At 35.2% G+C, this 15,813-nt stretch overlaps 1 protein-coding gene across 1 annotated transcript; it reads right to left on the bottom strand.

Moving 5' to 3' along the window:
* Positions 1 to 478: 478 nt before the first annotated feature.
* Positions 479 to 3,476, bottom strand: LOC135836427 (uncharacterized). Its single transcript, XM_065351259.1, has 2 exons — positions 3,353 to 3,476; positions 479 to 3,267 (listed from the first exon to the last, which is right to left on the bottom strand). The coding sequence occupies exon 2, from the start codon at positions 3,189 to 3,191 to the stop codon at positions 915 to 917; it is 2,277 nt and encodes a 758-aa protein (XP_065207331.1). The 5' UTR covers positions 3,192 to 3,267; positions 3,353 to 3,476; the 3' UTR covers positions 479 to 914.
* Between the last annotated feature and the right edge of the window lie 12,337 nt (positions 3,477 to 15,813).

Here is a 15,813-nt window from a genome sequence, read left to right as displayed (position 1 = left end):
TCGAATATGAAAATTCAAATTATGTAAACTTTAGTAAACTTGAACCAAAATGTGTGTTTTTTAAAAGTTGATGAAAAATCGCATTTTTCATGTCGTAGATATTCGAAAGTAATTGGATGTCTTTAATTGCGAATTTGGCATCAATTTTTCGAGGTCAGTAACGAATGCAGTTTCCAAAATCAGCGACCTCGACTAGAACTAAAACAATCCATAGGTAAGGTATCTCCTTCGGTATGCCATAAAATAACACTTTCACTACAGAAAATTGCATGAATTGCTCGACAATTTTTTCGATGAAATTGATCATTTTTGTCAGTTTTTAACAGTCAAAATTTATAATTTCTTTTTAAATTCACAGGAAGCACAGATCACAAAGACGAAAATAATCGCAATATAACAAACGTTCTACGAACAGAAAAGTAACTACCTATGTACTCAAAAATTCTTTAATAGGTACCTATCAGCGTTTTTGATTAACTAGTCTCAAATGTACTGCGTTTCAAAATCAATAAATGATGAAATACGAGTAAGTTGTCCAAATATCGTGATAATGTAATAATGAAATTATTAAATCAAATAGTACAACTTTCTCGTATTTTAATTCAAGACATTCCAATTAAACTTAATACTACATAAAGAAAAAAAAGTACAAAAACTATTAGTTTGAAACTGATCCGAGTTTTTCTCTCAAAACCAAACTTCAAAGACGAAAAAATATCAAACAAACTCACATAAAAAGTAACAAACGATTTAAAAACAAAAAAAGAAAAACAGTTTTTCAGACTTAAAAACAATAAATTGAACGTTATTTAAAAATAAAAAACAATAAAAGTATACCTAAATATTCATTTACTTTGAATATCTTTACCGGATAAGATTCTAAAGTACCTATATTCGTTTTGGTCGAAGCTATACTAGTCTGAATCTGAGTCAGAGTTCGTCCCATCCTCTCTGGGATAATAATCCAAGAAATCTCTCCCCAATCGTTTGCGCAAGTTTCTATTTTTCGCTAAAAAAATATCCCTCTCTACGTAATTATTGTCGAAAAACCAGTTCAATACGAAGCCGTTGGTAATCTTATCATTCTTATCTTCGAAAAAGCTATCACTAAACAAACTCTTAATAGCGCTGACGTTCTTGTAATCATTGATCTTCTTCAACTTGAATGCTTGCGTAACTTCGTAAGATTCGAATAACCACAGTAAAAAGTTATTCGCAGATGACATACTGGCCACAATATCAGCATCAGGACCCCTCCACGAGAACGCATAGTATTGCTCTATAGAGGTAGACCAATTAATTGCATTATCAGATCTATCAAGATTTCCGAGGGTTACTTCGTGGAAGAGTGTGTCAAATACATCATCGATTGGAAAAGATTTTTTGAACATCGTCAATTCTTCTTCGCTGGCAACACACCACTTGAGAAACTGTTGCCAATCTCGTGGATAAAACACGCGAAATGTTACACTCTTGAGAATAAGCTGACAACGTTCGAAACATTTCTGCTTAGCCTCGGCCAATAAATCCGGTTTGGAAGACAGGAAACACTCGAAAACATTTTTCACTTCATTTAAGCACTGTTTGTCCAAAAGAGCGTACCATGATTCTATATTTTCGCTGATCATTTTCTCGATAAACTCGTCGGCCAATTCCGCTGACGGAAATGAGCTGACGATAAAGGCTTTGAATTTCACCAACGCGTCGTATTTGAGCTGATGCAAAGAAGGTATATTCGAATTGACGATTACTTGCATTAAATTACGAACGCGTTCTTCATCCGAAGAACAAAATTTCAGATATTCGATCAATTCGTCGCATAATCCTTTTTTGATAAAAGCATCGAAATATCGGCGTGTACCGAGGAAATTTTCGTATGTTGAAATTCGGTCGAGGGATCGTGGCATTTCGTAATCCATCATGTGATGTTTTTTAAACTGGGCGATATCGGTTTCATTATCGAAGCACAAATCCACGAGTTTTTTCAAATCGGAAACGTTCACAAACATGATTAATTTGCGCCAGTGTTCCAACCATAATGCTTTTCTCGATTTCGATTCGACTTTTGTTAACAAATCCAGATAAATCTGCGCGTTATGACCGTAACCACTGGATTCTGCGAGCAAAGAATCAATTGATAACGATCGTAAGAAAACGGCCGCAAACGTATTCGGAATTTTGTTTTTCAAATCATCCGGAGCACTGGTCCATATATCGTGCAGTAAAGTAGCAGTACGACCTGAAAGATTCCGATTCGAAAATTTCTGTAAGATACCCAACACTTGCAAAAATTGTTTAACGTTGATCGACGGTTTCATGAAATTCCACACCTGTGTGACTAGATCGCTATGGGACTGACATTCTGCCAAACTGCTTAAAATGACGGCTGGCATTGTGTCTTCTTGCAGAACATATTGCAATTCCTCCTTGTTCAGTTTCGGCAATAAATACTTTACAGCGTTTTTTTCCTTGAAAATAGATTTCATTTGGGAGATTCGTTGGTGTGAAGTTATCCTACTCCAGTAGTATTCGACTTCCGGCCATTCCATTGGGTATGGGTTTTTCAATGACATGATACGAAATTCAGCCGATTGCTCGTCGCCGGGTATCTCATCGAGTCGGTTTCTCAAACGAAAAGTCCAATAATACAGCGAGCGAGGATATCGTCGGATATATTGGGAATTTTCCTCGTATTTGAAAGGAATACTCCTATCTCGCAAAACCGAAGGCCACAAACGTTCGATATCTTCTTCGAGGCAGTACGCGCAAGCGAGCTTGTATTCGTCCACCGGAGTCAATCGGCCACTCGACAGCAAATTCTTGGCGGTACTTTTCACACAAATTTTACCATTCGAATCGAGAATCGCGTATTCGAGATACGTTAAAACAAAATCGTGAAATTTTTTTTCAAAGAATTTTTCCAAAAGATCAAAACATCTTTTCAACTCTTGGCCCATCATTTCGATACGATTATCAATGGCGGAAGTTTGAATCGAGCATGGCAACTGTAAAATATCGTTGATGCTGAATTTATTTTCGGTGAACCAATTGAGCCACAGCACTCTGGCAACATCCGGATATAGATCGGTGACTTGCTGACGCCAACACACTAATGCCAGTTTCGATAATGCCATCTCCGACAATGATACCGGCGAGAAATAGAAAACGATTACATTTTCATCGGCCATCATTTTGCGATTGGAAAAGCACACGATGATATACTATAATCTTGCTCTCGAGTTCGATGCTTGGTGATGAAATTATTTCCTGAAAAAACAAAACAAAACGAACTTGATAACTTCTGATTTTAATAATTATTTATAAAGACGAAGTAACAAATAAGTATACCTACCTACACGCAGTTACGCACATATTATATTATTATAATGATTCATTTACACAAGTCACAAATGATCACACTCTAAAGTGAAACCTACAAAGCATATCTAACATCACACACTTCAATGCAGATAAACATCGTTTGATCGTACAGCATAATTATCTACAATCTACATACATACAGGGTGCCCCGCAATATCGAGCACCCCAAAGAAAGTTTTTCATTAAAAATATAGGTTGGCAACGTGAAATAGATGCATATGATTGGTGGAATGTTATCTCTCCAGTGCAACAACCAATCATGTGCTATCATTATTATCATTCACTGTGACCAACCAAAGTATTTTAATTTTAATTTTAGTAGAAAACTTTTTCAGGGGTGCTCGATATTTCTGGGCACCCTGTACCTAGATACAAAAAGTGGTTCTTCAGGGAGTGACTTCTAAGCACATACCATTTTTTTTACACGAGTTTAAGTTTTAGTATTAGTAGTTAGTACAATCGTGTATGCATTTTTAAACCTGATCTCCGTCGAATATTGGATGTAAGATTCCGGCAAAGATTGAAATTTGAGATCTGCATGCCCCCTCCCCAGGAGTTTCCCAGCCATAATTAACCAGACGTGGTTCGAACAAATTTTGGAAGGGGAGACTTGGAACCAAAAATGTTGAATAATTTAAAATTTTCAAAAACGATGCTCGTGTACGTATACAGGTACAAAAAATTGGAAATTGTTCTATTGCAACATTATACTGAAATCCAAAACAAAAAAATCGCACCTTTTTTCTTGTTGTCTATTTTATGTGTGTTTTTGTTAAGCGTTGGCTTGTGATAATAAAATTTTAAAAAATTACAGGACATAATTTTTGGAAATTTTTTGGTTTTGCTCGAGCAAAGCTAGGCAAAGCGAGGGTGAACGTTTTAGAAAATTTAGAATTTGTGAATACAAAAAAATTTTTCATTGTGAGTATAGAAATTTCAACGCCACAATTTTGTGCTTTTCGGTATTTTTGACTTGAGTGAATTTTTGCCATTTTTCGCTATATAATTAATACCTACCTATGCAAAGAAATTTTGAGCTGTTTTTGATATTTCGCACTTTTTTGCACCGGTACCAACCCTGTATTGATTTAGTAACGTTTTTTAAATTTCTCGAAAGCTAAAACTAGTTAAAAGCTTTCTTTTTCAGTTTTTTTTTACAAATTTATTTGGTTTAGTTTCAGTTTGAATTATTTTTCTATTTTCACTCTTTACTTACTTTTCTTCCTTTTAGCGTTTTCAATTTTTTTTCTTGTTGTGGAGCTGAGTATCCTTTCCACTTTCCACTCAATTCACCCCATTGAAAAACAATTTGGAAAGCCTAAAACTAAAGTTTTATAAATGTTTTAGAAGCTAAAAGCCAAAGCCAAAAGTCTCATCTTTCAGCTTTCCATCCTTGCTTTAGGTAGAGAAAAGGAGAAGGTTCGCGATAGCGAAGGCTGTGAAAAATTTATACGTAATTCGAAACATGAAACATCATTCTTGAATTTTTGATGATGCAAAAAACTGATTTTCATAATTTCAGCATTTTTAGTTGTCAAGAAATTGTAATTTTTTTTTAGGACGTACCTACCTAATTTTTATATGTTCAAAAAAAGAATCAATTTTCGTAGAAATAGGACATTTTTTGGCAGTTTAGATTGAAATGCATTAGATTATTTTTTTTTAGAAAATTTCAAGTAAAATACTAATTATTTTTAATGTCAGAAGGAGACGAAAGCTTTTGAAAATTTGTAATCCAAGAAGTAAAAACCCGCGGTTTTTGAAAAAATTCTTCGATTTTCCCACATCTTTTCCTCAACTTTTCCTAAACATATTTATGTAATGGTGGGGAGAGGTGAGACATCCCCCTGTTCGGCACGCTTCTGAATGTGAATGCACGTTGGCAATGGCATGGGCAAAGCGTTCCAAACCTTCTTTCAACAGGTGTCTACTGGATTTGACTTTCAGATTTTCATAGTTTTATCCATTATTTCATCTATGTTCACTCTTAACAGAGACAGTTCAACCGATAAGAGAGGTGTTTCATAAGAAAAATGAAGAATGATTTTTTTTTCCATTATTGTAGTACCTACTTGAGAAGTACCTACTTACTCGTAGTACCTCCTCTTCTCCTAGTGGCGTGACGAGATAGCGTCATTGAAAAATGACTAAATTCATCGAAAAATGTAAGATTGATTGAATCAACTCATTCTCAGTGATTATGAAATTTAAAAAAAAAAAATTGTAGAAAATCATGGTTCAATATTTTAATTTTTCGATATAAAAATACGAATAATATACAGACCGCAACATACTAAGTAAAAAATCCAAAACTCAGATTGAAAAAAGAAAAAAATTATGAACAGTTATGGTAGTTCATCATAAAGTAACAAACGTTATCATTTTGTACCTTAAAAAATCAAACATATTAATCGATTAAAATTAATAATAGAACATAGAAAGGTAGATACGACAACAAAAATACAAAATAATCGACGAACACTACGAAATAAAACACTATAGAGATGTAGCTCTAGAAATATACTAAAAAATAACATTTTTTCAATATCAAATAGGCAACGTAAAAAAAAACCAACAATTTCAAAAACATGTCGACATTAATTTTTTCATTTTTCAAAAAATTTCTTTCAATGTTGTAAAATTATTGGCAGCGTTGAATGACGAGTAGGTAATAAGGCACGTACAAGTATTGATCCGACAGATTTCAATCGCCACAGACAATTCCAGTTTTGAAAATGAAGAAGGATTACGATGGACGATTTTTATCGAATAATGTAGACGCTACGCAGTTGGATAATCAACTACAGCAAGATTCGGCACCTATTGTGCGATTCTGCATCAGGAGATTCCGTATCAGAACATTCAGCACTGGACAAACTGGTGTCAAACGATTTAATTCCAGATAATTCAGAATCAAGAGACAATTCAGAATCAGAAAACAATTCAGCATCAGAAGACAGCTCAGCATCAGAGAATTCCTCATTAGAAGAGAACGTATGCTCATTTATTTTAAAAAACTGCTGAAATTTCCGCACCTCAGTCATATCTCTATCGAAAATACTGGACAAAAAATCATCAACTGACTTGGCAGAATTAAAAACTTTACTCAGCTCGTAGATTTCATCATATTTATTCCTTCTGTACGCGATTCTAGCTTCATCTGTTTCAAAGTACCATTTAGAGAAATCGTTAAAATATTCTATTTTTTCGTATCTGGTACTATATTTCTCCATACGAGCACTTTTTAGGAAAACTTCGTCGACGTTAAAACTCTTCTTGAACTCTGACAATTGTTGCGCATTATCGATGCACCACTCAACTAACCGCTGCCACCTGGTAAAATACTTTTTCTTATAATAATACGAATCAGGCACAACAGTACGCAAAAGATGCGACAGAAACTCGCGTTTAAATTCTTTTAATTGCTCCGGACTCGAAATGAAAAAATCGATCGCCTGCTCAAGATTCATACGGTCATTGTCATTAAACTCAGAATGCAGATGTTTAAACTGTGTCCGGCAGCAAATCATCCGGAATTTGAACCGATCCACGTCGTTTTGTACATTAGAAAACAAAACACCGAGGAACGCATCGCATCGTGCATGTCTATCTTTATCGTAGTGAGCAATCACGTTGGCATTCGACTTGAGTAATTGTTGGATACGATTCTTAATAAGTGTCGGATTATTCGAGCAGATATTCAGATAATCCGTCAAATCCGAATAAAATCCTGCTCTGATTAATGATCCGAACAGCTCATTGTACTTGAACAAACGTTTTTTGTACACTTCGATGTCTTCATCGTTCCGCAAAGATAGCTTCATGAATTGCTCGAAAAATTTTGGAGTCGCGTAAACTGCTATTTTACGCCAATTCCTCTTCCATACTTCGTTTCTCTTTTCGAAACTCGCAATATTGAACAGTTCCAGCATGAATGTCATGTCGTGGCCGTAAGATTGTGAAAACAACCCATATCGCGACCCCGACAATCGGCAGAAAAACTCATTGAAACGGGTTGTCACAACGTACAATTTCAATTCTCTCGGTGCACTGGTCCATAATTCAAAAAGGAAAGCGTTCACTCGATGACGTCGATCGAAATCCAAATCCTTAGAAATGAACACTACTGCCCACAGTTTACTAATCATATTGGAAAACATGGACGGTGTTTCGAAGATGAAATTTTTAAATACGGCGAACGATTCACACACATATCCCGAATACTTCGTTTCTGTTGCCAAAACATGCAACAAACGAGAGTTCGTTGCTTTGAATACCGTCTCAGCCATATCTCTCGTTAATTTCGGCAATAAGCACATAATGGCTTCTGCATCTTTACCATTTACGATAATCTTGATCCTTGTTATTTTCTCTTTATCTGACAGCTGATCGAAAAAATACTCGCAAGCTGCCCAATTCTTTTTCGTGTACGATTCCTTAAATTGGTTGACAATGGATATGGGAGCTTTTCTCGACATCATACGCCGATTAAAATAAAACATCATGTGCGATTTCATGGTGGTACCGACCTTAACTCGAGGAGCATCTGATACCAAAGGCCAAATTCGTTTGACCTCTTCTTCCAAACAGAACGTCGTAGCTATCAGGTATTTTTCCACGTTGGTGAACTTGTCCGATTTCAGCACATTCGCCGCAGTTGCTTTGAAACTGACGGTACCACTGGGTCTCATAACAGTGCAGTTGAGAAACCTGGGTAAAGCGTTTTCGATAGTTCCTTCGAATAATAATTCCTCTTTCGAAAGGTATTCGATCCATTTCTCCAACTCTGGTCTGACCGATTCAATCCTGTCATTGATCAATTTTTTAATACAAGATGGTGCGGTGAAGATTTCGTCGCAGCTAGTTCTTTTCCTCTCCAGAAATGAGGTAATAGAATCGTTCGGACTGGGAGGATGGGTGAAGTACTGATTACGCCAATAATCTAATGATAAAACCGTCGCAGCGAGCGATTGCAAGGACGAAGGCGAGTTGATAAATTTGAATGGATATTCCTCTTGAATCACACTAACCATGTTGATCGATTAATACGTTCAGTTCTTCATCGGCCGATTGAAATTTTTCTCGCAAAATTACGTACCTAGATACACCTGGACATATGAAAATTGAAAAGAAAAAAACTGTAATCAATATTTTGCATTGTCTCCGTCAAAAGGTGTCATATTATGTTGTCTAATAGGTAGTTCAAAATATCTAGTTTACTAAACGATACAGTATCTGCAATTATTGCTACAACAAATTCTAAGCCAAGTGTGCCTACTAAAATTTCAAAATAAAAATGCAGGACTTCAGCAGGACATAATTTAAACACCTGAGATTCTGTCAGAAAAAGGAGCCGAGGGGGGGGGGCGGTGCGAGACAAAATTTTACATTAGAATTTTTCGCTTTTCCAATTTCTTCAAACATCCCAAGATTTTCTTCAAGCGAGCGAACGCCAAAAATATAGTTTCATCATTTCAATTTTTGATTTTATTTTCATTTTTAAGGTTCTTGCTTATGTACTGAAAATGGGTAAATAAAAAACTTTTTTCAACGTAACAAATTCTTAAAAAATATAGGACATTTGAGGAAAAAAATCATACAAATTTTTCGAAATGAAACGGCAAGTTTAAAGTAACATAATAAAGAGATAAAATAAAAATGTTGTCATTTGAAAGGTACCTACAATTTTGCCTATAATATTCATACAATGCAACGTATACAAATTTTGACTTCTCCTTCAAGTCTGGAATTTTTTAAATGCGGAAATGGAAACAAACTTGGGCCTAGCGAAGCGAGGGCAAAAGCTTTCGAAAATAAGTATTTCGAGAAGTACATAAGTTAGGTAAGGTACTTAAAAAAATGATGTTTTTTTTGTATTTTGTGTAATGAGTTAAGTAGGTATAAGAAGTATTTAAATGATTTTTTTAAATTAAAAATTTAAAAAAAGCAAACAAGTCTGAGCGAAGCGAGGCAACATTTTTTTAAAAATTCATGCTTTGAGAAGTAAAAAAAAATTTCTTCATGCAGAGAGGAGTTTATTTTTTTGATTAAAACTTTGAACATTTTTTGAATTTGAACAATAAGCTTTTCATGCGGAAAACGAGCAAATACCCCGAGCGAAAATTTATCAAAAATATGTAATTCAAAATCTAAAAAAGTCGACAAATGTTTTTTCTACAGAATGAGATCAAGAATTCAATGTTTCATTTTTTCATTACCTATACCTTTTTAACAAAATCCACTATTTTACTAGTAATTTTTAAAATCACCACTTATTCATTACTTTCACTACTTGTTAGATACCTTGAAAATAGGACATTTTTTGATATTTTATCAAGAGGGGGACTTTCTAGCAGTTTACTCGTAGATTGGAATGCATTGGATTTTCTTTGTTAGAAAATTTCAAGTAAGTAAAACAACATTTTTTTTTGATGTGAGAAGGAGACGAAAGCTGTTGAAAAATTGTAATTCAAGAACTAAATTTTCCCAGGTTATACATTTTCTGTATTGAGGGGGGGGGGGGGGGGGTAGAGAGGTGACACCCCTCCACTACATGTGAATGCACGTTGGCATGGACAAAGAAAGGGTTCCACATCTTTCTCAGCAGATGTTTACTAGATTTGACTTTCAGATTTTCATAATTTTATTCATTAGGTACTTATTTCATCTATGTTCACATTGTTGTTCACTCTTGCCAGAGACACTTCAACGGATAAGAGGGGTGATTCATGAAAAGAATATCACAAATAATTTTTTTTTCATTATTCCAGTAGGTACCTATTTGAGAAGTACATACCTACTCGCATGTAGTTTCTTTTCGCTGTGGCATGACGAGACAGCGTCGTTCAGGAAAATGACTAAATTCATCGAAAAATAAAGATTGATTGAATAAAAACTCATTCTCAGTGATTATGAAACGATAAAATTTTTTAGAAAATCATATTTTTCTTCTTCGATATAAAACTACGAATAATACAGACCGCAACTACCAAGTACTAATTTTTTTTTAAATCCAAAACGAAAAAAAAATTGTGAAAAATTATGGTACCTAGTTCATAAAAAAAGTAATAAACGTTATCATACCTTAAAAAATCAAACAAAATTGATTAAAATTAATAATGGAACTAGATAGGTAGGTCTATAGGTAAGACAGTAAAAATACAAATAAGCGACGAACATTACAAAATAAAAAACTACAGAAGAATCTCTAGAAATATACTAAAAAATAACATTTTTTCAACATCAAATAACGAAATGAAATCCCCACAATTTTAAATACAAGTCGACATAATTTTATTTTTTCTGAAAAATTTTCTTCAATCTCGTAATATCGTTGCAGCGTTGAATGACGAGTAACCAGATCTTGAAATGTGCAAATAGAAAACTTTATGGCACGTACAAGTATTGATCGGACAGATTTTAATCGCTACAGGCCACAGACGATTCCAGTTTTGAAAATGAAGAGGGTACGATTGAACGATTTTTATCAAATAATGCAGACGCTACGCACTCGGATAATCAACTACAGCAAGATTCGGCACAGCTATTGTGCGATTCTGCGCTAGATGATTCTGTATCAGAACATTCAGCACTGGACGAGCTGGTGTCAAACGATTTAATTCCAGATAATTCGGAATCAGAAGACAGTTCTGCATCAGAAGACAGTTCTGCATCAGAAGACAGTTCAGCATCAGAGAATTCCTCATTAGAAGAGAACGCACGCTCATTTCTCTTGAAAAACTGCTGAAATTTCCGCACCTCAGACGTATCTCCTTCGAAAATACTTGACAAAAAACCGTCAATTGATTTGACAGATGAAAAAACTTTACTCCGCTCGTTGATTTTATCGTAGTTATTCGTTCTGTACGCGATTCTAGCTTCATCGGTTTCGAAGTACCATTTGGAGAAATCGTTAAAATATTGTATTCCTATAAATTCTCCGTTCCAGTCATATTCCTTGATACATTTTACGAAAATTTCGTCGACGTTAAGAGTCTTCTTGAACTCTGACAATTGTTGTACATTATCTTCGATGCACCATTCAAATAACTGCTGCCACCATCTGGTAAACTTATTCTTCGAATGGAAATATTCAGGTACAACAGAGCGGCAAAGATGCGACAGAAACTCGCGTTTAAATTTTTTCAATTTTTTCGGACTCGAAATGAAAAAATCGATCGTCTGCTGAAGATTCATACGGTCATACCAACTAAACGCAGATTGCAGATTTTTCAACTGTGCCTGGCAGCAAATCATCCGAAATTTGAACCGATCCACGTCTTTTTGAACGTTCGAAAACAAAGCACCGAGGAACGCATCGCATCGTGCATATCTATCTTTATCGTAGCGAAAAAACACGTTGGTATTCAACTTGAGTAATCGTCGGCTATTGCTCTGAATAAATTTTGGATTATTCAAGCAGAAATTCAGATAATCCGTCAAATCCAAATAAAATCCTGCGCCGATTATTGATGTGAACAGCTTTCCGTGACTGTAATACAGTCGTTTTTTGTACACTTCAATGTCTTTATCGTTTCGCAAAGATAGCCTCATGAATTGTTCGAAAAATTTTGGAGTCGTGTAAAAAGCTATTCTACGCCAATGCCTCTTCCATACTTTGTTTCTCATACTGAAACTCGCAATACTGAACAGTTCCAGCATGAATGCCATGTCGTGGCCGTAACATTGTGAAAACGAATCTGGACCTAGCTTCAATCGGCAGAAAAACTCATTGAAACGGGTTGTCACAACGTACAATTTCAATTCTCTCGGTGCACTGGTCCATAATTCAAAAAGGAAAGCGTTCACTCGATGACGTCGATCGAAATCCAAATCCTTAGAAATGAACACTACTGCCCACAGTTTACTAATCATATTGGAAAACATGGACGGTGTTTCGAAGATGAAATTTTTAAATACGGCGAACGATTCACACACATATCCCGAATACTTCGTTTCTGTTGCCAAAACATGCAACAAACGAGAGTTCGTTGCTTTGAATACCGTCTCAGCCATATCTCTCGTTAATTTCGGCAATAAGCACATAATGGCTTCTGCATCTTTACCATTTACGATAATCTTGATCCTTGTTATTTTCTCTTTATCTGACAGCTGATCGAAAAAATACTCGCAAGCTGCCCAATTCTTTTTCGTGTACGATTCCTTAAATTGGTTGACAATGGATATGGGAGCTTTTCTCGACATCATACGCCGATTAAAATAAAACATCATGTGCGATTTCATGGTGGTACCGACCTTAACTCGAGGAGCATCTGATACCAAAGGCCAAATTCGTTTGACCTCTTCTTCCAAACAGAACGTCGTAGCTATCAGGTATTTTTCCACGTCGCTGAACTTGTCCGATTTCAGCACATTCGTTGCAGTTGCTGTAAAACTGACGGTACCACTGGGTTTCATAACGGCGCAGTTGAGAAACCTGGGCAAAGCGTTTTCGATAGTTCCTTCGAATAATAATTCCTCTTTCGAAAGGTATTCGATCCATTTCTTCAACTCTGGTCCAACCGCTTCAATCCTGTCATCGATCAAATTCTTAATACAAGATGGAACGGTGAAGATTTCGTCGCAACTGGTTTGTTTCTTCTCTAGAAATGAGGTGACAGGATCACCTGGACTGGTAGGATGGCTGAAGTACTGATGACGCCAATAATCTAACGACAAAACCGTCGCAGCGAGCGATTGCAAAGACGAAGGTGAGTTGATAAATCTGAATGGATATTCCTCTTGAATCACACTAGCCATGTTGATCGATCAATGTTCAGTTCTTCATGGGCCGATTGAAATTTTTCTCGCAAAATTACGTACCTACTACCTAGATACACCTGGACATATGAAAATTGAAAAGAAAAAAAAAAGTAATTAATATTTTGCATTGTCTCTGTCAGAAGGTGTCATATATGTTGTCAGATAGTTCAAAATCGTTTACTAAACGATTATAGAGCGGGAAAATAACGTAAAAAAGCAGGGGCGAAAAGGAAAAAATTGGCACATCAATCAATTTTTTCTTCGGTAATGTGTTCGGATGGACCCTCTGAACTACCAGGAAAAAACCAACCCTCCTTCCCATGGAGGAAAATTTTTTAGGGGACTAAAACCGGTTCCGATTCACGTTTTTTGCGTTTTAGTCCGTAAATAGTTATTAGGTTCTTGAGAAAAACTACCATAACGAAAAATGTCCCCCTTCAAAGCCTTCAAATTCTCGATTTGGGGCACAGAGGAGCTTTGAGGTGTTGTATGCAGAAAATAAGTTCATATTCGTATTCAACGACCTTAAAAACATACTATTCGACATATCGCACGTCCAGATTTGTTTTTCAATGTACATATATGATTCAGTAGTGTGTTAGGTAAGTACTTGAAAAATCAAGCAACCGTCACGAACCCCCGGGGAGGGTTGAAGACGAACCAATGGTAGTTTGATTAGTAGTTGGGTGAGTAGACTTTGTAAAAAAAATTTGAACGAAAACGAATGATTTCAAGTGGTAATTTTGATTAATTCATTGGACTGACTTTTTTGGAAACACCTACTCTTTCCATCCCTTTTTTTAAACACCGCTCTTGAGAAATGGGTATCGAGCGTAGTATCAAATTATCGAGAATTTGTAGGGGAACATTTTTCGTTATGGTAATTTTTCTCAAGAACCTAATATTTACGGCTTAAAACGCAAAAAACGTGAATCGGAACCGGTTTTAGCCCCCTAAAAATTTTTCTCCCGGGGTAGCAGGGAGATCCGAACACATTCCCAAAGAAAAATTGATGTTCCAATTTTTTCCTTTTTAAAACCGCTATTTGCCCGCTCTATTACCAATAATTGCTACAAAAAATTCAAGAAAATAATATCTAATCACTAGAATGTATTTTTTAATTTCAATCAAAATTATTTTAAAAAACAATACAAATGAACGCATTACATTCGTTACAGTACAGGGTGCCGAGAAAATTTCAAAATAAAAAAGCAGGACTTTGGCAGGTCATCATTTAAACACTTGACTTTGTCGGTAAAGGGAGCCGGGGGAGGGGGCGAGACAAAATTTTACATTAGAATAATTTTTCGCTTCTTCAATTTCTTCAAACATCCCAAGATTTTCTTCATGCGAGAGAATGTCGAAAATATAGTTTTATGATTTCAATTTTTGATTTTATTTTCACCTTAAAGTTTCTTGCTTATGTACTGAAATTGAAATTCTTTAAAAATATACAAAAATTTGATGAAGAATTTGAATGGCATTTGGGGAAAAAAATCATACACATTTTTCAAAATGAAACGGTGAGTTTTAAGTTACATATAAGAAAGAGATTTTGCCTAATATACATTACAACGTATAAAAATTTTGATTTCCCCTTCAAGGCTGGAATTTTTTAACAGCTGTTTTTTTATTAAATTCAAAATTTCAAAAAAGCAAACATGTCCGAGCGAAGCGGGGCAAAAATCTTTCAAAAATTCATGTTTTGAGAAGTAATAAAAAAGTTTCTTCATGCAGAGAGTTTATTTTTTTGATTCAAACTTTGAACATTTTTTGAATTTGAACAATAAGCCGTTTATGCGGAAAACGAGCAAATGGCCCGAGCGCAGCGAGGGCAAAAGCACTCAAAAATATAATATGTAATTCAAACTCTAAAAAAGTCGACAAATGAGCTCTTCTCTACAGAATGAGATCAAGAATTCAATTTTTCATTTTTTCACTACCTTTTCAACAAAATTCACTACTTTTACTAGTAATTTTTAAAATCACTACTTTTTCACTACTTGTTAGATACCCTGAAAATTGGACATTTTTTGATATTTTATCATAAGTTGGTATTTTCTAGCAGTTTACTCGTAGATTGGAATGCATTGGATTTTGTTTGTTAGAAAATTTCTAGTAAAACAACATTATTTTTGATGTGAGAAGGAAACGAAAGCTGTTCAAAATTTGTGATTCAAGAAGTAAAGTTTACCAGGTTATACATTTTCTGTATTGGGGTGGGGGGGTGACACCCCTCCTCTTCAGCATGCTTCTAAATGTGAATGCACGTTGACATCTGTTGACATGGATAAAGAAAGCGTTCCACATCTTTCTCAGCAGGTGTTTGCTAGATTTGACTTTCAGATTTTCATAATTTTATTCATTAGGTACCTATTTTATCTGTGTTCACTCTTGCCAGAGACAGTTCAGCCGATAAGAGGGGTGATTCATGAAAAGAAAATCACGAATGATTTTTTTCCCCCATTATTCCAGTATTTAATGTAGAAGTACCTACTCGTATGTTAGGTAGCATCTTTTCGCAGTGGCGTGACGAGACATGCGTCGTTGGAAAATGACTTAATTCATCGAAAAATCAAGATTGATTGAAAAAAAACTCATTTTCAGTGATTATGAAATGAAATTTTTTTTAGAAAATCATAGTTTAATATTTTCTTCTTTGATATAAAA

This window comes from Planococcus citri, chromosome 2 (assembly GCF_950023065.1).
Source record: "Planococcus citri chromosome 2, ihPlaCitr1.1, whole genome shotgun sequence".
NCBI lineage: Eukaryota > Metazoa > Arthropoda > Insecta > Hemiptera > Pseudococcidae > Planococcus > Planococcus citri.
The sequence above is the reverse complement of the archived record's forward strand: the minus strand, read 5'-3'. Positions and strand labels throughout refer to the sequence as shown.